The sequence below is a fragment of the Amblyomma maculatum genome, chromosome 2, assembly GCF_055883805.1.
Source record: "Amblyomma maculatum isolate TAMU_Amacu chromosome 2, ASM5588380v1, whole genome shotgun sequence".
Lineage (NCBI taxonomy): Eukaryota > Metazoa > Arthropoda > Arachnida > Ixodida > Ixodidae > Amblyomma > Amblyomma maculatum.
Window position 1 is genome coordinate 101,417,761 of NC_139345.1, and position 22,106 is coordinate 101,439,866.

General features: G+C 45.1%; 1 protein-coding gene across 1 annotated transcript in view; it reads right to left on the bottom strand.

Moving 5' to 3' along the window:
- The window catches only part of LOC146199425 (putative sodium-dependent excitatory amino acid transporter glt-6), a 50,063-nt gene extending 29,979 nt beyond the window's left edge, over nucleotides 1-20,084 (bottom strand). The window contains exon 1 of the mRNA XM_084594907.1: nucleotides 19,979-20,084. Coding sequence (XP_084451033.1) covers nucleotides 19,979-20,014 — 36 coding nt within the window. The 5' untranslated portion in view covers nucleotides 20,015-20,084. The remainder of the gene's footprint in view (nucleotides 1-19,978) is intronic.
- Between the last annotated feature and the right edge of the window lie 2,022 nt (nucleotides 20,085-22,106).

Consider the following 22,106-nt stretch of genomic DNA (forward strand, 5'->3'; position numbering starts at 1 on the left):
CGCATTGAGGGAAGAAGACCCTTGTTTATCTCTCCCAAGGCGAGCCGCCTTTACACCTCCACACGTGCAGCCGCGGGGTGTGCTTCTGCCTGAGGTCAAGGTGTGTTGATGTGTCGTATAGATGCGTATTTAATCCAAATGCAATCGCTCTCTGTTATATATTTATTTGAAGTGGGGCCTATGAACAGCAGAGAGAAAGAAGGACAAGGGCCTTGAAATTGCGCGGTATACATGAGCGACAAGACATAGCATCCCGAATGTGGTGTAACGTTTCATGCAATAAATCAGTTTTTCGGCCGTTCCATTATGATCAATCACAATGCTATGTGGTTCAGAATTGGATGTGGCGCTTACTTTTATTGCATTTTTCCTATTTTTCCTTTCCACTTTTACATCCCCCCCCCCACACACACACATACACACACGCGCCCACGCGCACGCGCACGATTATTTATATCCTATTTGGGAGGAGAAGACAGGACCAAAACCGTAATAACTGCTTGAAACTGGTCTTATATTACGAATTGGCGTTCACCGGACACAGCTGTAGCACAGGTTTTTCACGGTTCAATAAAGGAGGAAAGCACGCGCATTAGAAAAAGGCTTGCGCAGTCATCGAGTGCAGAGCAAGTATCGAAAATGAAACCGAGCGGATTATAACAAACAATAGTCACTAAAACAAACAGTATATAAATAATGGCTGTACCATACTCGTGTGTAACGTTGGCAAGGAGCGTAAAAAGAACTTAATCATAGACCTCGAGTTACTGAAAGAATCAAACGAACCTTGCTCCAGTCAACTTGAAAAAGAAAGCAGGGTGCATGAAAAGCCTTCCTTACAACTATTTGCCGTGGGGAATAAAACCCCGTACATCAAACCAAACACACAGGCGCACTCACACGGTCGTCGATCTGGACTTTCGTTTTCCGCTTATAGGTCAGTGATAAGCATATTCACAGATTCTGCACCGATTACCCGTGACGGAGGCTATGATCGAATGCCGTGATTTCCGGTTGAAAATTGTGTTCGATTAGGTAGCATAGAGAAGAAAGAAAAAGTTTCCTTTTGAGCCGATATTATCAAGCCCGACACAAGCGTAGCTCATCTCCTTACAAAACCATCGCCTACACAAAATTTACAAGCGTTCCCACTTGTCCGCAATACACTTTAGAAGGCGTCGTGCATTCCTGGGCGCTTTTTAAAACAAGGCATAGCGAGGGAGGAAAAGAGGAGATAGGGTGCTTGCCTGCGATGAGCAAAATATATTTACTCCGAATTCTCCTTTTATTGTGCTCATATGGGAATGGTTATAAGTGATTTTTATCATGATTTTCATCTTGATGAATGTACTAAATTCTCACACTAAACTATAGCGCTTGTTTTTCCACGGTGGCAGTCTCGTGTCTGTCAGTCTTTCGTTCTTCGACGATGTTAGAGGGCTGAATGAGTTACAAAAAGGAAGTCGCTGCTGGCGTCGGAAAACAGTTGGCAAGAATGTGGCGCAGCGGACGCTACTGTTTTTTTTTTTTCATGTGTTACTACGCTCGAGCAGAACTGCACTACGATTGTTGCATCAGTTTTAACATCTAGATGATTCATTATATAACCTAACACTCCGCAACAAAAAATCGCAAACCACACACGTTTACCTCAATAAGGCTTGCCGTTACAGTACAGAAAAACGAACCTGCTTGCATATTTGCTAATATGTCGTGGGTGCTATGCGGTAGTTTTTAACCAGCAGAACCTCATATTTACGGTTGTCAACAACAGCCATTTCGTTGGAGTCTAATATACTAGATAGTAACTTTGTTCCCATGCTCTCTCTCAGTCTGTGGCTGCCATCGGAGGAGTCGCGTAACTGGACTACTCGTAAGATCTGAAAACATCCACGCAAAAGTACATTAAGATATGTTTTTGCGGTGGACTTTGACATAAATGTCTGATTGCGCACTCGAACCACTTTCTCAGAGCACAGAACCGCATGTATCAGCGCGCTGACCCTTCTTCATAATTTTTATGAAATCATTTCAGCGTGGCAATGATTTTGTGAAAATCGCCAATATATAGCTAGCAGCAAGACAGCTGCGTTGATCTTTTCTTAATCGAAATATAATTCCAGATGCGGAGAAAACAAAGGTGTTGAGACGCACTGGCAACTGTAAGAGTTTCGTCTATATATATATATATATATATATATATATATATATATATATATATATATATATATATATATATATGTATATTTCGAGCCCTCCACGGATCTTCTTTCATTTGTACATACCATGATCTTCTTCTTCCTCTTGTACATACGATCATCATCGTCCCGCGGCGCCGGCTCCGGCACGCGCTTGGGTTTTGTCCACCGGAATAAACGCCAGACACGGCATCCCTTGCCTTGCCGTAATATAATAATAATAATAATAATAATAATAATAATAATAATAATAATAATAATAATAATAATAATAATAATAATAATAATAATAATAATAATAATAATAATAATAATAATAATAATAATAATAATAATAATAATAATAATAATAATTATATATATATATATATATATATATATATATAATTATTATTATTATTATTATTGGTAATAATACTGGCTCCACCATAAGCTTGACCGGAACTTTGTGGACACCGTTTGTCATCTTGCGTTCGAAGGCAGCAGCAGGAATCATAGGAATCATAGTCTAGAAGTAACTGGCCTTTCGGAACTTAGTGCTGTTCTTCTGTAGCACTGCTGCCCTTAGATAAAATGAAACAGTCGGCCTTTCATTGATATCTTCGAATAAGCCTTTGATATGATTGAGAGGGAGCTTTGCCGCCTCTTTCTACTCACATTTCGTCTTTGTCGTCGATATGACTTTTATTTAGCTCAAGGCAACGTTCTAAAATGTGAGACTAAAATCATCGTTTCATTTCCTTTCCACCATGTATGATTTGTCACCAAGTGCCCTCTGTTGCTTTATAGCCATTACACAAGTGTAGGTGAATGGGGAGAGGGGGGGAGGGCGTGATAGCTTACGAACATATGTGGAACAGCTCTTGCGCGGAAACTCTTGAGAGGTCTAGTAACCGTGCCTCGTTGGCCAACACTGGGCTCGGTTGTTGTTGTGGCTGTACGAAGAAGGAAAAGAAAATGCACGGGCCTGCTACTGGCTCTGTAGCTGAGCCACCTCCTCTGCCTCGTGCGAACAAAAGAGTATAAAATAGAGGAGAAAGAAAAAGAAGAGGGAAAGAAAGACGTGCGCCGCAACAACAGCCGTCGTCCACCACCGAAGCAGTGGCGGGTGCAATGACGGCCTACAACAGATAAACATTTAGTGGCAGGCTAGCCCCCGCCGCAAGCGGCGTTGCCCGACCAGACCCAGCCCCGTAGGACCAGGAACGACCACCCTTCCCTACCTTTCCTCCCACCTGTCAGCGCACGTTAAAGATCACCAGGTGGTCGAAATTGCTCCGTAGCCCTCCACTACGGCTTCCCTTTCTCTCTTTCCGCTTTCACTCCCACCTTCCTCCCTTCCCTTACGGCGCGGTTCAGGTGTCCACAGAGCAAGTGTGACAGACACTGCGCCTTTCCCTTCCTGTGAACCAATTATTATTATTAGTAGAATAGCACACGGGGAAAGGAAGACAGCAATGGAATAGACGCAGGTTGCACATCTATAGGCAAGACCAAGAAGAAATGGCCACGGGCAGGATTGTGATTCGGGGGAAGCATAGTCGATAGACTCTTTGCGTAACGGGGTGTGTTTGAAAGGAGACGTAATTGTTGCAAGTGGGTGGCAGAAACTCATGTCGGCATACTTTTAAGGCGAATGCCTTTAATGGCTCATGCTGTCGTTTCGGCTGTAGGAAGAAGGAAAAGAAAATGCACGGGCCTGCTACTGGCTATGCATAGCTGAGCCACCTCCGCTGCCTCGTGCGGACAGAAGAGAGGAAGTAGAGAAGGAAAAAAAAAAGAAGAGGGAGAGAAAGAAGCGCTCCGCATCGAACGTCCTAACTTCCCTGCGCGGCATACGTGGCTTACCAGCTGTTAAGAAGTGCCTATACAAATTTGTGATATCACCGTAAACACATTTCCAGGCTCAAATGTTTTCAAGCGCAATTTGAACAACAAAATAAAATGCGGCTTGAAATAACATTTAACGCGAGAGCGTGCAAAACCTCATTCTCCATAAAGTCCGGTGTCGGCGTCGTTAGGAGCGAAAAATCATGTGCATTCTTCTGGTAGGTGGCGGATAGCAGGTGACATGACCACAGGACCTGATTGGCTGGCAAATTGTGTGACGTCACGATATCACGCTACACGAACAAGCTGGCAAAAAGCCGTCAACTCGAGTGGCTCCTCTCATACGTGAGGAAACGCTCCGGGACAATTGTATTACGAGTCCGACGCTCTACTCTTTGGGCACGCAGGTACACTCCTACGTCTTGGCTAAAGCGAGGTTTTATATTTTTGTTGGGTGGTGTTTTATAATATGATAGCTCATAGCTGTATTCATAGGACTGCATTATTAATCAAAAGAAATATTTTAAATTCGGTTCAATTTCACGACAGCAAACCCGTTCAGGTATAAGTAAACAAGAGAGTCGGTTTGAATAGTTCTCGTGACGTTCACGCTGCAGTGGCTCACTGGTTAGGGCTCTCTATTGCTGAACGCAAGTCATGCGGAAGGAAATCCCAGCCGCGGAGGCCGCTTTTCGGTGGAGGCTAAAATCAATACACCGATGTATTCTACAATGTCAATGCACGTTAAGGAAACCCACATGGTCTAAATTATTCGGTGGCCCTCCACTACCCCTTCCTCATAGCCTGAGTTGCTTTGGGATGTTAAACCATGGAAATCAAAGCGGACCACTTGTCGCGACACAATGTGCTTACTGTGGCGCCGTCTTGGTCTCCATTAGTTTCAGGAACGTACATCTTCTCTTCCTGATCCATGTCGGTCGATGCGGCTGTTCCCCTCCGTGAAGTGAAAGTGGCGCGTACGAAAGTCGACCACAGACGACTGAGAGGAAGCGGGTGGACCGGCACGTGGTCCGCGGCGCCGTGAAGACTAAATGTCCACTTCCCGTGATCCCTCTTGCAACACACCTCTGGGCGGTGATGACGCCTGGACAGATGGACGGCGTCGTCACCACCGCTGTGTGACGAATTGGAAGAAGAGAACGAGAGGGTCGATGCCGCTGAACGAGGCAACCTTGACGAGGATGGTCGATTCTTTCCGAACCCCTCGTCAATTGCCTCACAAGGCGACGCAGGCGATGGGATGAGTCATAGCACGAATATCCGTGCACCAAGTTTGAAGGCGGTTCCACTCTATCGGTGCAAAGATGAAGGCGCCAAAGGAGATTTCTGGTGCATAAATATTGCGTCTTGAAATAGCCGCTTCTGGGCGGCCAGACGCGTATCCCATGTAAACAAGAACGGCCACGAAAGTGACGCTTATCTCGGCGGAGGCAAGGTGAAAGCGACCCGTGGCCGATAAGAGACGTCGCGCCTCACAGGCGCTCTTAAACTTAGAGGGAAGGGCGTCCACAGGATGACAATTTTATGAGCGAACAAAGGGGTTAAACAGTTGTTAGAGGAAAGATGCAAGGTGAGGGGTAGTCTGGGGACAGAGCTGAAACGCCGACGTGAGCGATAAGGACAATCCTTCATTATAAGCGGAGAAGAATGCACAAGGCAAACAATGAGGTGTATACTTTCAAAAGCAGTCAACTAAAGGAGTGAATGAGAGAGCTGAGAAACCGCAGCATCATTCAATTAATGTGGCTTTGAAGACACAGTATTTATCGTGCTTTATAACGGATGACGGGTGCGCGGCTGTGCGCCAAGTCATGACAGTCTGGACAGTACTGATATAACAAAAATTCTGGCTTTATTTTATTTTATGATATGTAAAGCCGCATCAGCAAAGTCTTAAGCTATATAAAAATAAAAAAAAAAACAACAAGAGTTGATTAGCGTTTTTCCATAGTCTCGAAGTGCATGGCACTGCTGGACAGAATGCCTATAGACTATTTTTGCGGCAGTATAATCTCAGATATTTTTCATATTCTTTACGTTCAATTATTCACGACAGCACAGCGAGAAACACATACACACAAAAATTGATAGGTGGAACGCTGAGATGCAGGTAAAAAGGAGAGTGGTTCTTGGAACAAACGCTAGTTAATGGTGTTCTAGCCTTAAATCAAGAATAAGAAATTGGAGTGGGTAGGTAATATGTTGCACAGACAAAATGACCGATGATAGTTCAATTTATTGGAGTGGATTTCAATGGGAAGCAAGCGTGGCAGGGGCCGACAGAAACATAAGTAGGTGGAGGGGATTAAGAATTGTGCGGTTATCGCCTTGATTACCGCTTTGTGAGATCATAGCTGGCGTAACTGGTTAAGTATAAGGATAGGGAGAAACCTTAGTTCTGCCATGGGTGTAGTGCAGGCCGGCTATGATAATATTTTCGTTCTTCGTGAACTTATATTCTTATACCATATATAGGAATTTATTAGAATTGTTAGAAATATTTATTTATTACAATTATTACTCATCCGTCACTATTCATTCCTATCTTCCGGTAGTGACGTCATCGGCAGTCCCTCCCGTACGTATACGAAAGCCGCCTTTATGCATATTGCGGTGCCGAGATTGAGAAAAGACGACTACAAAAACGAATACTGTTTCCACAAAGTCGTGACGACGATTGGTGCAAAGAAATAAAAAAAAAGGAGGGGGGGGGGGGGCAAGGAGAAATTCTAACGAACAGAGCACCACACGATTGGCTTAATATTCGAGTGCATTATTCACGAAACAATTCTAGATCATTTTATTCCCTTAATGAGATGTCCCATTTATTGAGTCCGAATCAGAGAAGCGAACGTCAAGTGCATAAAGTAGAGAGTGAGAATAGCGCTACATCGCTACTCACGATTTAGAAGCTGTGACTGTCGCTAAAGACATTAGCAGGTGGTGATCTTTCCTCCATCAGTGGAGAGACAGGCACAAAACTTGCGAATTGACACGAGTACGCAGGTTCTTTCTTGCATTGTGTTTTGCATTACAGGTGCCGCGTTGTCGTTACTAGAGATAAGGAACTCCCAGGTAGCGTTAACTTTTAATGGTCATTCGCATCTCAACCGCAAGTACTAGAAGTGTCCAATTTACGTGAATTAAGAAAATAATTAAAAATTATCCTGCTGTGGTCGCAGTTTTTATCACACAAGTCGCATTTTCATCTGTTTCGTAAGCCTGTGATCGCGCACCCTTCTGTACAGGTTGAGCGGCAGCGCTGTGGCGATTGTTAGAAAGAATGTGTGTGCATGTATGAATGGTACCGGCCTATTATACTGCGGGTAAACGACATATAAAGAGTGGTACGAAAATGTCAGAGTTCAAGTGCGAATTACGTGGAAGAATATCCTCAAAGCTGTGCGGATAACAAAAAAAAAGGCTTAGTACTTACTTTCGAAATACGAACGTATCAGTTGAACTGTCCTTAACCTTTACTGTCCTTAACCCCTAAAGCAAAGCATAATTGTTATCTTTATCTGAATATGTCATTAAATGAAATATTCTTTAATAGTATGCAGTCCTAGTGGCACGCTGCGAACTGTAGTGTAAGAGACAAGTCCTGCGGGTCACTGAAACGACTTGCATATGCCAAGTCATTCCTGCATTCCTTCACAAAGGAGGGCCGGATAAATCCTTGTCTGTGGTTGGAAAGTAAAGGCGAGCACAGCGGCCTTTATGCGCGCAACACGTACAGCACATCAGTCCCAGCGTTGGAGAGGGAAGAAAGTCATATAGAACTTGAATAAAAATCAAAGCAAGATACATCGCCGCAAGACATCGAACAGAAAAAAAATCCATGCAAGCTATTGCAGTTGACTAAGTCTCCGTAATCCCACGCATACTCACTAGCCTACAGCCGTAAGCTACCCCTTCATGTGATAGACCAGACAACAAGCATGCTGTTGCAGGCGAGAAGGCGAAGCTGGCAACGCCGCGGGACGAAGTGCCCGAGCTAGGCTCGCTGAAGTCATTTATAACCGTATCATTATGTTGCGTCCTTCGGTTTGCCGCTATTTTAAATCTTGGCAGAGATGTCATCGTTCTGCGCTTGAAGAGGCCCTAGCACGTCTTAATAATCACTCACGGCCTTCCATATCTCGATGCATTTATATGCCTCCAAGAATATTGGTAGTATGAAGGTGATGGAATGTGGAGGGAATGGCGGGCTTGTATTCTGTAGCCCGTGTGTTATACGTATATACACATGCTTGAGATTTTTCTTTCTGGCTGTATTCCAACACAGTAATGAAGAAACAAGTGGCTGCGTACCCTGCGGGCGGCGTGTCTATTACCGACAAATTACCCCAGTTTTCTATATAGCGCAATTCATTGGCTTGGTATACTTAAATGTCCTAATGATGCTTGATTCATGTTTGGAATCTGTTATTCATCAGTTTTGTAATGTTTCAATCCCTCTTCATTTCAGAGCTCCACTCACGTCATGACCCATTCGGCCAATCCGAATTTTTTCGACAAAGCGCCGGCGGCGCAGGCTCCTCGCGTGAATGGAAATTAAACCATAGTCTGGTTTACTAGGGAAGAAAAGCTATTCTTGACAGGAGCGGCAATAGCTGTGTATTGTTTTTAGCGATTGAGTTACGGTCGACAGAAGCAAAAGGAGACATCGATAAGCTAAGTAGGGCGGTAAACACAGATAGGAGCCATAGAGAGATAGGATAGGTGAAGACCCGTATATACGCTATCTCCACACACACGACGACAATCGCGTAAACATAAAGAGTAAAAGGATAACTCCGTTTGTGTACCGGTATCTAGCACAGCTAGAGCAGTGTATCAGCGACCATTGACACCGTACACAAACATACCCCGTATTTACAAGCCGCTTGAGTGTCGTCCCGTCAGTCTAAATCACGTGCGCGGCGCACTGTATTAGCAGCCGGGATAGGGCGACCAACTTGCTGCATTCGATCCATAAGTGTCCCAAGCGGAGCCTTCCGCCCCAAAGCGTCCTACTACTTGGCGAGGAGCAGGCGGCACGTAGAGCCCGGGCCAAGCAACTTGTGGTTTGCGCATAAGCTGACATCAATCTGCCAAGCTATAGGTTAGGGTTTGGAATGCAAGTTCTGGCTGGTGAAAAGAACTGGAGGACTGTGAAACCGACCCGAGCCTCTCGAAAGGAGGAAGTCAGTGCGGTAGCGTAAAAAGAAATTAAAAAAAAAAACAAAACAAAAACGCTCGTGCCGTTCCAGCGGAAGACATATGCCCGCCTGCGCCATTACATACAAATGGGCGACACAACAGGATGCGACGATAGGGCGAAAGTGATAAGCAGAGCCCGCCATCAGTGTTTTTTTTTTCTTCGACTACTTACCATTGCAGTAGGCGCCGCAACGCGGACGTCGGACTAATTGGGTCTCTCGCAAAACAATATGCACACGAACAAAGACTATGTGAAAAAACTAAAGAGGTGGAGTGGGGGGGGGGGGGGGGGGGGCACTTCCTTAAGAGTTCTCAACATCACCTGCGGCGAAAAATGGAAGTGCTTAAGAGCATGCTGAGATGGTTTGCTATCGCATTGGAGCAAGGCATGGTTGAGTCTAACGCAGAATAAGGTTGCGGCTGTCTTTTCTCTAGAACAGGGCCAGTAAGGTGTTATGTTAAAACAGTCACTGTGCACGCCAATAAACTTTCTTCGCAAACTAAAGTGTTTAAACCATGCCCACGTTTATCATTGTGCCATCATGCTAGAACAAACGGTTCTAGAGCGCTTTTATACGAGAGGCATATTCCTGAAGTGGGCGACATTTTGTTTTTTTTTTGGGGGGGGGGGGGGGGGGGGCTGATCAGCTACTCTGAACGCATTCATACTGCTTAGTCTTACACTTCCACGTTCGCCACTGTTCACTCCCGGTTTGACTCCGTGTACATACTCCTAGACACAAAGAATGTTTCAGACTCTGAAAAGGAGAAGGCTAATGTAGAGTGCGTTATTCACCAAGCTGATTATATACATTCTAACAAGACGAGTAGTGGATGCTGCCAGGGCCTTTTCCGGTAAACGTCAGACGTTCGAATTCTTCCTCAATAGAGTAACAGGACAGAGCAACACATCTACCACCGAAAGGGTAAACAGCGCAAAAATCCAAGCGGATTTGCAAAACTTTCTTGTGGCTCCTGTTTGCTCTGCCTGTTCGCGCTGCCTTCGCCACCCGTAAGTTACCACTGGGGCTGTCCCTCAGAAGCACCGCTGACACCGTCTGCCAGCAATGATTTCTCATCAAGCGCGGGATGCTAATGAGCGAGTTCTTAAAGTTTTAAATGCGAGCCAAAAATATGTGAAATGTGTCATGAGAATGACCCTTATCAGACATTTCTTGATCAAGGTGGCTGTGTAGCTTTTTTTGAGTGACTGTAAAACATCGCAGATAAACTTTGCCGCTTTACGCACATTGGCATTGGTGCAATCCCATCAACAAGAGATGCCGTATCACTACACAAAGTAAGATCAAACTAACAGCACTATAAAGGGTTTCCGAAGGGCACTTTCCGGACCTTCCCACGCATACGCGGAACTTTTGTAAAAAATTTGTTCGTCAGAGCAGGAAATTCACCTCGTTGTGTTTCAATGTCTTACAGAAGATAGCACGAAAAACGGGACGACAGAAAAGAATCGCTATTGTTTGCCCTTGTCCGCTTTTCTCCGCCCGTTTCTCTATCTGCGCGCTTTCAATTTTCAGTCGCGAAGAAACTCCCGTTGAACAGAACGAGGTCATCTTGTCTTTTCTGACATTGATATTAGCGCCGTTTTTTGCGCGAATTTCTGGAACAGATAACATTCTTTTTTTGTACCCTTAGGTAATGTTCTACGTATTCCGATACACTAAAATATTCAATACACTAAAAAAATTCGCGATAGTTAAACAGATGAACCTATCTATAGCTGGTGTCCGATAAGTCAGAAAATGGCCTATCTCTGTGTTTTTTTTTTTTTTTTTTTTCAAACGACACCAGCCCAAAGGTTGAACAGGTGCCTTTCAAGGACAAATGCACGGAGCAGAAAGCATAACGTCTCGGGATTGACCAGTGAAAGAAATCGGTTCGCAAATTTGTTAGCATCTAGGTATCTTGCAGCAATTTGTTGTGTTTCTTTGACAGTTTCGTGAGTAAAAGCCCCAGCGGAACTAAACCGACATTTGTATTATAACGAGTTTATTGCAGGCGAGCTCATTTACTCGGGCTAGGCCAAGAGGACCGCTTGCAGGTCCGGGCTCTTCCAGCTGGTGCTTGCGTCTCATGCCGGCGCGCTGGCGCCAGGTCATCTTCTTTAGAAGATGGAGAAAAGGGAGATGGAGAAGAGTGAAGATGGAGAAGAGGCAGGGAGAAGATGTAGAAGAGGGAGCTATCCTGGCGACGTAAGGGGACACCAAACCCGTGTGGGTAGTAGTATGATCTTAAGCGAGATACATGGACAGGCTCACGTCCACGCCGTCGGATATCTTGCGGGGGCATGGCGGGCTCAACGATGTAGTTGATGGGTGAAGTGCGCTCAAGGACGCGATAGGGTCTCTGGTATTTCAGTAACAGTTTGGAGGAGAGGCCAGGTGATGCAGAAGGCATACACAGCCAAAAAAGGGCTTGCGGAAGGAGCTGTCGATGGCGTGAGTGGCGTGTAAGCGACGTTCACATCTGCTCTGGTCGGCAGACGTGAACGAGCGGGCGAGTTGCCTGCACTTCTCAGCGTGTCTAGGTGTACTGTGGTGGATTCAGAAGAATAGGGCCAGTATGGAAGTATTGTGTCGAGTATAGAAGATAGCTCACGTTCATAAAATAGAAAAAAAAAATGGCGAGGATATTGTAGCCGTATTGTACACCTACGTGACGAAGGGTAGTAACGTCCCAGTTAGAACGACCTGCAGCCACGTACCTTGACAATATGTAGCCTACAGTTCGGTCAGACCATTAGTCTGCGGGTTACAGGCCGTAGGAGTGCGATGAGTGACATTACATTGCTGCCGGACCACTTCCGCTTCAGAGACAAACACTCTTCCACGGTCGCTCAGCAGTTTCCGGGGTGCCCGGTGACGAAGTATGAACTGGTGTAAGATAAAGGCGGCGATATTGCGGGCTGTAGCAGCAGGTGGGGCGGCGGTTTCGGCCTACCGGGTAAGGTTATCCCCCGCTACAACGACTCAGCGGTTTTCGGCTGCAATGTAAGGAAGCGGGCCGCAGGTCAATTCCGACTGGGTCGAAAGGCCTGGATGGTAAGGGACATAGGCTGCATGAAGCCAGTCGAATGGCGATTGCAATGCTTTCGTAGTTGGCAATCAGGGAAGGAAAGTACGAACTTGCAGAAGTAGGTGTACATTCCGTGCCAGTAGTAACGCAGACGAAGTCGTGCATAAGTCTTGAAGGCAGCAACGAAAGCGGCTTCCGGGCAGCGTGTAATGAAGCGCAGAGAAGAGGCAACCTCTGGTTCAAAAATCACGATTGGGACTTTTTCCGCCCGGTTCGCTTCCAAGAGAACCGCTTGCAGGTCCGGGCTCGTCAAGCTGGTGGTCGCTGTTTGAGCCTACTCGATGGCACCAGGCCATCTTCTTCTTTACGGTATGAAGTATTTAAATTTCGGATGCTTAGAGTCAAAAGAGTTCGCAAGGAAAGGTTAAGGAGTAATAAATGCTCTAAGAAATTGGGGCTTCCCGGTTAGTTTTATTGCTGACAGGAAATGATCAACACAACAGTGAGGTGTAACTTTCGTTTTTCTCAGCGAAAAGTCCGAAAGGAGTGTCGGAAGGGCATCACGTACGACGTACGAACTGTTTTTTCCTCACTGGCCACCCGAGCAACACACAGGGTATGTACAAAAAAGAAATGATATCTACTGCGGCGTCCTTATGAAGGCGCGCCGTTTTCTCTCTCTTAATTTGAGCTGGCTCGTTGCCTGAGATATGGCGAACCTAAAATACTCTAGCATTTCGAGGGAGTGGCGCAGAACTCTAACCTCTGGTGGAGGGGATAAGCGTAGCGCCATGTTCGCTTACCGCGCGATGTCAACTGAGCGATAAGCAGCCCATCCCACTTTTTTTTTTCCTCGTAACTAATGCGGCTCACCAAGAGGGAAAAGAAGTCGGAAGCAGCGGAAAGTTTCCCGGTGAAAGGCGAGACAGCGCAGAGGGATATCGGTGACTACTTATCGTGCTTGCGGGCACGGTCGGAACTGCGTGTCGTAAGGTATTGAGTAAGCACTGTAGCTGTGGGCGTCGGCTGCGGGATGAAAGACAACGCATCAGCGCTCGGATGCCAGATTCTTTCCGTTAGTCCAGGGCTTGGGTTGCAATTTCTACAGAACCCTCACTTTCCCCGCACTGAACAGAGTTTAGAAGATAGCACGATCACGTGGCTTACTTTTCCGAGTAGCTTTGTTGGTTAAGTTATTAGGTGAAGCGGATAAGTTTTAAGTATTATGGCATCTTTTTCCTCAAAACGGCGCCGGATGTTCTAAAGAGCTCCAAGAAAAAAGAAAATGGCTGGCCACGCGGGCCCTTTCCATCTAACCGAATTAGAATATCCCCCTCAATGACGTACAAGCGTGCTCTCATTCGCCCCGTCTTTTTAGGGGTTTGGCCGCGAATAAACAAAGCAGAGGAGCACGTATGCTTACAAAAGATTTCGATGAAAAATTCTGATAAACACCTTTCCATGGCAACTTCAAAAAAAAAAAAAATTACTCATTCATTCCTTTAGTAATTAAATTGTTGATTCATTCGTTAATTCGTTTATAAATTTGAAAGCTTTAGAACAGGACTCAATGTGGCACCGTTTTCACCGGTGGAACTACACTCCTATTCACAGCAGCGTTTAACAGTAGTTGAGTTGCCAGTTCTGCATTTCCACACCACAGCAAGGTGCGAGAAAGTGTGACATCGATTGATCGATTGATTGATTGAAAACCTTTAACTGATGGTGTTGTAATTGCCGAACGGGCCCTTTAGGGATCGAGGGATTGTCTTCTATCGTGCAGCTGCTTCAGAAAAAGTGGCGCTCAGTGTCGTACTTTTCGTACGTGTAGCCCCCCCCCCCCCCCCCCCCCCCCCACCTGCCCTCACAAAAAAAAAAAAAAAAGAACCGCCTTAATGACACTCTTTCTATTTTTAGCGCTGTCATCACGACTGTTGACGCATCACCCCACATCGCTGCGAAATCTAAGATGGATGGATTTTGAGTGGAATTTATTGCGAAAGGAGGCTTTCGGCTCACATTGAGCATGTTGACTTGCCTAACCCCATGGGCTCTGAGTTTTACCGCCGTACGCCGAAGCAGAGTTGGTGACAATGGTGTACAACATATTATTACGCCATACAAGTGTGACGTCATTGACGACGCAAAGGAGGTTACACTGGGTGTAAGAGAGCAGCTCAAAATGCCACAAATGTTGTCCTCGGAGTACTTTGATGCTTTAATTTTGGAAAATGCAGATGACGAAGCTATGCCATAGAGAGTACGCACTGACGTCACAGTAGTCGCAATTGCGTGATAGAATAAGCACGATGAAAGCCTGCAAAAGTATTTAATCGGCTTACCCCTTCTTCGATGCGGTTCGCGCTGGTAAAGCTGCGTGCCGCGCAAAAAAGAAAGGAAGGCTCCAATGGCATCAGATGATTATCTCGGATAGAGCCATATCTCTCCGTCTTTACATGCGCTTTGTGATAGCAAAATCGGATCACTATATTGTGATTCTTAATTAACGCGAACAAACACTCGTGTCCTAAAACTCAGCGCTAGAGCCCCCTTTTTTTTTCATAATTAACCTCATCGCTCGTCGTTCACCAAGCGCGTTCATCATAGACCGCAGTTTTTTTTCTTTACCGTAGCGCAATGCTCGCCTTAAAAAGGGTTTTTAGGGCCAGTCTGGAAAGTTCGCGTTGGAACGGAAGTTTTGTGTAGGATGCCACAGAGAAACTTTTCATAAAATTGTTCATCAGAAGTAGCAGCACTCGCTCCACACGCTTGAGCAATGTCACACAACAGATATGAGTCATGTGGTGTACCATTTTATTATCCCTATATATCTTTAGCGCACGAGAGCACATCTATTTTATTTAGAGCACTGATTCAAATATAGGAACGCTTTGCCGGAATTGGAGATATTACCTGTATTCATAATGGAGAGTTGTTGATAACTACCAGCAGTGTCACAGCCCAATCAATACACAGCACAGGAAGAAAGGTTTTCACTTTTTCTTTTTTGAGATACTACGCAGAGCGTTTCTCATGCTGATGCATCCGTAACAGAACAGAATAAAGATTTAGGTCTAAGGAGCAGGCCTCTCTCGCACTACTGATAATAAATACCTTACTAGGTTAGGCTCGTTCTGAACATGATATCCACAGGCACTTGCTTATGGATTCGGCTTGCTGATAGCGAATGACGAAGTTTGCTCTGGGAGGTCAATATGTGCTAGGAAGAATAGAGAAAACCTGCGCTATAAAAGAAACCTGCAGGGGCATCTGCACGCTGACATAGAGTGATGGAAAATGAGCAAGGGATGTCATACTATCGCGTTGAACGAGCAGATGCTAGAGCGAGGAGGTCAACTTTACACAGAATTGTGTCATGCGACAAGATGTCTCTGAAAGCTCTGAGCAAATTAGAGCACAATGAGGCCTCATTCTTTTCAGCAGCTTCACGCCAAATACTCTATACTATTCCGCCTTCTGTATGATACTAACCACATTTTATTCTGGCGTCTAAGCGCCGAATTTGTGGCGGTAATCCTGGCTTTTTCCTTCTAACTGTTATGATTACTTGCCCTTTGATGTTTGTTCTTGCAGTCACTATTCTGTTTTTTCGCAATCGTTGAGTGCGCTTCTGCCTTTCTTCAGCGCTCACTTTGATTCTATTGATATTTGCAGGAGATGCGCCACGACGAGTTAAATAATCAATGGATTTCGATGTGATCAGTCAGATTAGCAAAACAATTTAGGGCTAGCCTTTAAGGCACACCCGTGAATGAATTGAATATCACTGAAAGAAAACAAAATTGATCAAGAACAATTTTACGCTTTAGGTTGCGGAAGCATACATGTAGTCACCCGCAGCTTGGCCACTTGATTTCCGTTCAGACGAAAGTTATTGGAAATATAGAAAAAAAATGTTGTTATTTAACTCTTAAACCAAGACGAAGCAAAAGCTTTGTTAGGCTTGGTCACGTTTCTTGTTACTCAACATGATAATTATCGCTACTATCATCATTGCCAACTTAAGGCACCGTCATTGTCATCGCTACCAGCATCAATATCATTATCACTAACTGTAGCGTCGGTAACGTCGCTTTCATCATCATTATAACTATTTGTACCGTCGTTGTCATCACTATTGTCATCCTATATGCTATACAAGGAGAGCTATTAGATGTTTCTTGCGAGCCTGGCGTGGAGTAGTGGTTTGCGTGCTCGGCAGGGGATCAGGGACATAGCGGTTCGAGGCAGGTTATTTGTTAAGTGTCAGTATTGCCCTTGTTTATAGCCGCACTTTGTCTTCTGGCTCACTGAAAGTCAAACGTGAACCGTCGCTGACCTTGGCTGAGGTGAGGTAGTGCATTTTCCGGAATGTTAGCGTAAAGCGACGGCCAACACACTAACTGAATACAGGGCACAGCTCTTCCTTCGAAGCTGTCAATTAAAAAAAAAAAAAGGTAGCAATATACATCCTATGATGTTGCAACAACGAGTCTGCCTTAAAGGCTTTAATCTTAAATTGTTAATTACCGCGTCCCGTGAGACAACAATGCTTCTGAACTAGACACGAGATAACTACGGCTGGCAAAATGACTCCGAGCAGAGAGGAACCTGCATAGACTGTGTGTTCCTCGCTATGCAGAGCCTATTTGTCGGCTGCAGTTCTCTCGTATCGTGTAAGATAAAGTTAGGGCTGTTTGCAAGGAAAGCTCCTGCGAGTATCAGTCATGTGCGAACATATGAGAGCATGTGCGAACCCACCGACATGCCAAGTCTGAAATTGGGAACATAAATGCTTTTCCAGTGAGGTGAAGGTCTGGGAAGATAAGCTAGATCTACAAATCGACGGCTACAAGCTGACCTTGGCATTAAGCCATTTACTCCGGACAAGACTGAAAAAAAAAGCAAAGCCCCTAAGACCGTTGAGAGAACATTAAACCTAACGATAACCAACAATAAGCTGCAGTAGCCTTGCACTGTCAGGGACCAGGAAAGAAGAAATAAAGCGTGAAGCGCACGCATAACGGGCCCGGTAACATAACCAGTGTGCAGGCCTCCTCTCAAGTGAGCTGAATTAGCTCGTCTGTTGAAGAAGGTTTTGGACTCCTACCAATTCCCCCCGAAGCATTTGTCAGCAAACACCGACCAATGCGGAAGCAAGCACACTGGAATATAGTAATGGAAGGCTTCATTTTTGGTGGAGACTGCTTCGGCTTGGCAAATAGTTAGCATTCCTTTAAGTAAAATAGAAACGACTCAAATTAATTGAGCTAATTTCAGACATGTTTCTACAGTTTCAGAGCAAATGAAAATCAACAAAAATGACCCACCTTCGGCATTGGCTTTTAAAGCCGTCTGAACCCTTGGCGGGCAATATAAAGGACGTATGGTTGGCTAGTTGAAATTACTTTTCTATTTATTTTTTTTTTTTTTAGTTAAGGTGGAGTGACATTGTGTGCATCCGTACAGGCCCTGCTCAGTGTATTTTCAGCTCGGTATTTCTACGCAGGATCTTTTGGCAGTCGCAACGGGGACAACGCTGCTTCTCCCCGCCGACGAAAAAGCCGCCATTCATTGATGGCTGAGGTAAAAACGAAATAAATCAAATATGGGCTGCGTGACGATGTCTGTGCTTTAATGGACCCTTAGGAGGCATCCAAGGGAGGTTGTAACGTGCGGGGGACAACAGATTTATTGCCTTTCGTACCCTTCTTAATGGGTTTACCATTCAGAGTTGGTGCACTGCAGGCTCACAGCAGTTTTCTTTTTCAACGGCTTTTGCTTTCTCTTTCATTGAGAAAAGAAGGACAAACACGATGCAAGCCTTGTTGTTTTAGGCACATTGTTGTGTTTTAGACCATCTCAATGTTCGAAACACCCGTTATCGTCGCCAGTTTATGAGCTGTGAGGAATGCTGCATATAGAAGGCACTGAATTACTTTCGACATCGTGGGAATGTATAGTATATATTTAACAGAGGTTGACTCGCGACCGCCTCAGGCTCAGCAGTCGTAGTCAGAGGCAACAGAAATGCTTGGGGAGCAATGGGGCTGGACAATTCCCGGTTTTAGGTCAGGACGGGTGCAAGGGGAGGTCATTTGGCGACACCTCTGTTCATCATAGAATACTTGCGTAAAAATCAGAAAAATGAGATGAGGGTGCTTTGGAGACTCACTCCATCACATAACGGAAACAGAATGTGCCCAATTTTCACTGCGAGAATAAGCGCCGCGTGTAGATGAGGACTTAGAAGTAGCATCGTATTTGGTGCAGATATGTACCGTGGCGCCATATATCGTCAGGATCCACGAGGCAACGAAAGGGGAACTTATTAGTGCATCTTTATCCCTGCTTTGCAATGCGCTCCGGGACATTTAAGTTTAATGTTTATGGCTTTGTGGTCTTGTTTACACTTCACGTGAGACATAAAATTGTCAATTTCTGCAGCAAAGCCTTTACCGAATTGACGAGCTGTGACAGAATAACACTGCCAGTGTATCCGTTGCAGTAACAGTGCAATGGCCAACCATCCACACCCCTCATTCCCCGCATGTGAGACCACCGTTATGAAAAACACTGAGGTTGCTGTACCAATAGAGAAAGGTGTGTGGTTGCAAGGCTCGCCTCCAAAATAATTTGTGCATTCAGGTTTGGAGCTGTGCAGAACGCTGAAGCGTACCGGTGCAGTACAAACAAAATGAGGTACAGTCAGTATCGGTGTTTGCCGGCTTCTTTTTTTTTTTTTTTTTTTTTTTTTCATTCTTAGCGTAAAATGATGATTGTCGAAGCTTCTCATTTTTGCCATCGAAATCGAGCTCGGGTTACGTTCACCTGTCATTGAGGTACTGAATGCTACTGTAACAATGGCGACACGTGATTGCCACGCGATATGCGTCTTTTAAAACACAGAGCTTTTTCCAGCACCTTGTGCTCTCGTAGCAAAAAAAAGAAAAAAAAAAGAAAAAAACAATTGGGGACTTTTAAGCTCTCTACTGCGGTTCCCCTTGCATATATTCGTTAGCGTAGATGCGCTTTGTTTGTTGCCTGTTCAATAATCTCTAAATATGGGCCTATTATTATCCCATACGTACTCATTTGCATTCAATAGTAAGCTACCACCTACACAGCACAAATCATTGGACCAATATAGGTAGTGTACCGACAACGCCCGGCCCAACATAGGGCCAGTACATTACCGCCACATTACCAATATTGGGCCGGTGGTTAGTGCTACCTGGGCACATTGCGACACATAAATATAGAGCCATTCTTAAGTCAAGCCGTACAAATATGCCTGCGTGGCCGAAGGGCAGCGTGTTTGACTTGCAATCTAAGGGAACCGGAGTATTCGAATCCGGTCTCGTTCTCCAATCTTAAATCAGCTGCCCGAGTTGGTGGCTCCTGCCATGATGTTCTTGTGACGTCACATCCCCCGACAACCAATCAGTGCACAGCCACGTCCCCTACCAACTACCACATGCCTGATAGTGGTATTTCGTTCGCAAAGCCACAGTCGACGTCAACACCAAAACCGGATTTTTTAGACAACGATGACTTCAACGTCGCGTTAAAAGAAGTTACGGGACCATCCTTGCGGTTAAATATCGAACTAGCTCATGTGGTGCATGGAATTGTGCCCGATGAATTGAGGGTTAAAAATTAAAAGAGAGGATGGGCGAGAGACTCACGTAGACATGGGGATCATTGGCGACCAGCTGGTACATTTCTCACTGGCGAAAAGAACAGTGCTTCTGAACGAGCAGTTCTAGCACGTTTACTGAGTTTGATCGTTGCTGCAAAATGTGAACGTGAGAAGCGCGTCGGACGCTGTCTGGTCTAACGCGCGTGTGACGTATATGCAAGAGGGTCGCGTTTCAGAGGCACGCGCGCGTTGCTCGCAGTTACCGAGGGACGTGTTGACGCGTGTATTTCCGAAAACGGAAGCGATCAATTCCGAAGCCAGGGCTACTGGTCGGATTCTTTTTTAACCAATAATGATCGGTTCTTCTTAGTGGGCGTTGCACTACTAAAGAGAAAAAAAAAATATTGTGTGCGCATTGATAAACAAAAAAAGAACACCAGGGTCCAAAATAAGACATCTATGCTTAGACTGTGCAGGTAAAGGGCAGTAAAAAAAATAATAAAAAAGAAAAAAAAAAGAAAAGGGCAAAGTACTTTATTCTTACTTTTGCCAATCGCGCTGAAACCAAGCCTTAAAATGGATCTGCCGTGACAACGATGCGGCGAAGTAAAAATGTGCGTCTTACTTTGACCTGCAGTTGGAGCGTTAGTCGCTCCCGAACAAAGCCCTGCAGTTAGTTGGAACATGGTATGAGTTTCAATAGTTTTTGTTTTCAGCATATCATCGACAAATGCTTTGAGACATCGTTTACTACTTCATGTCGTTTTACGGATGTTTTGTTAAATGTGAAATCATTTTTTGTGCCGTTAAGGGAGTTGCCGGCCTTGTTCGTGATTTCTAGATGGTCGTAGTATCCTAGCAATCAAAATACAAATAGGATGACGTCATCAAACGACCGTATCACACACAGAACAAGCCGAAAAAGCTTTGATGCATAGTGAATGCATCGACATTGATGCATTTCATTCACTAATAAAGTAAGAGGCTAGGTTGTGACAGCGATGCACGTAACTTCAATTCTACGCTTTGAAACGGAGGTTTTGATGAATATGGCTCTCAGGCACCGCGTAAAGCACAGCAATCTGCACACAACATGCGAACACGTACACTGATAGCACACCAGGTGGTCTGAATTTTCGGAGTCCTTCGTAACGACGTCTCTCATACCCTGAGTCACTTTGGGATGTTAAACCCTACAAAGCAAAGCAAAGCAAAGCAAACCAAAGCAAACCAAACCATTCTTCCCGCGTGCTGAATTTTTCGCTTTTCCACTTAAACACTTCTCTACTCTCGAAATGCTTACGTAGCAATTCAAGTAACAGAAAAAAAAGGACAGCATTGTAAATGGCATAGAATCATGAACCCTGAAGCAGCGCCGTTCATTGCGTTTTGCTCATTTTCAACTTTCCGACGACGATTACGTGGTCTGAGTGTATGATGCGGTAACATGGCTGTGCTCGTTGCATGCCCGCAAACAACGCACGAAGAGAGATGGATCTGTATACCAGTGGTTATCCGGGGTCTTAATGGAGCAGCTGCGATGCCTGCGATCGAGCCTCATGGCTTACTAGTATGGTCAGTCAGTGTCAGTTAGCGTCAGCGTAGCCACCTCCGCTTCTCCTAGTAACAGGAAATGTTAACATTTCTACTAGTTTTCCTTGGATGGTGATTCCCCCTGCTCAATATTTGCGATACACTAGTGATGCGTGACCATGGCATTTTCCTACGGGGGGAAGATGTCCTCATGCAGCGGATATGACTCGTTAGTATGACTGAAAGATACAGGATGAATATACGTGTGCAGTTAATAAAACAAGTTTATCTGAGAGCGAAAAGCTACAGCTAAAGGAATGACTATTGAAAAGGCGTCGTGTATGAAGTACTTAAATCCGTGAGCCAGCCGGCACGCCATGGTGAAACGGGCGCCAAAAGCTGTAAGGTGGGGAAGGAGATTTCCTGAATTTTCCTCGGCTCTTGAAAAATTAAGCCATGTCGCTAATTTTTCCGCAACACCTACAACAGCGCCTAATGTGAGCGCCCTTCGGCTCTTCTACAACCTGTCGGGTAGTCTTCACGGAACATATATATACACCCCGCCTCCGTGCTCCTCATAGCTCGCTATTCCCTTTTGTGACATCCTCACCGACCAGCTGCTTAAATCGGGAGCTGCTATT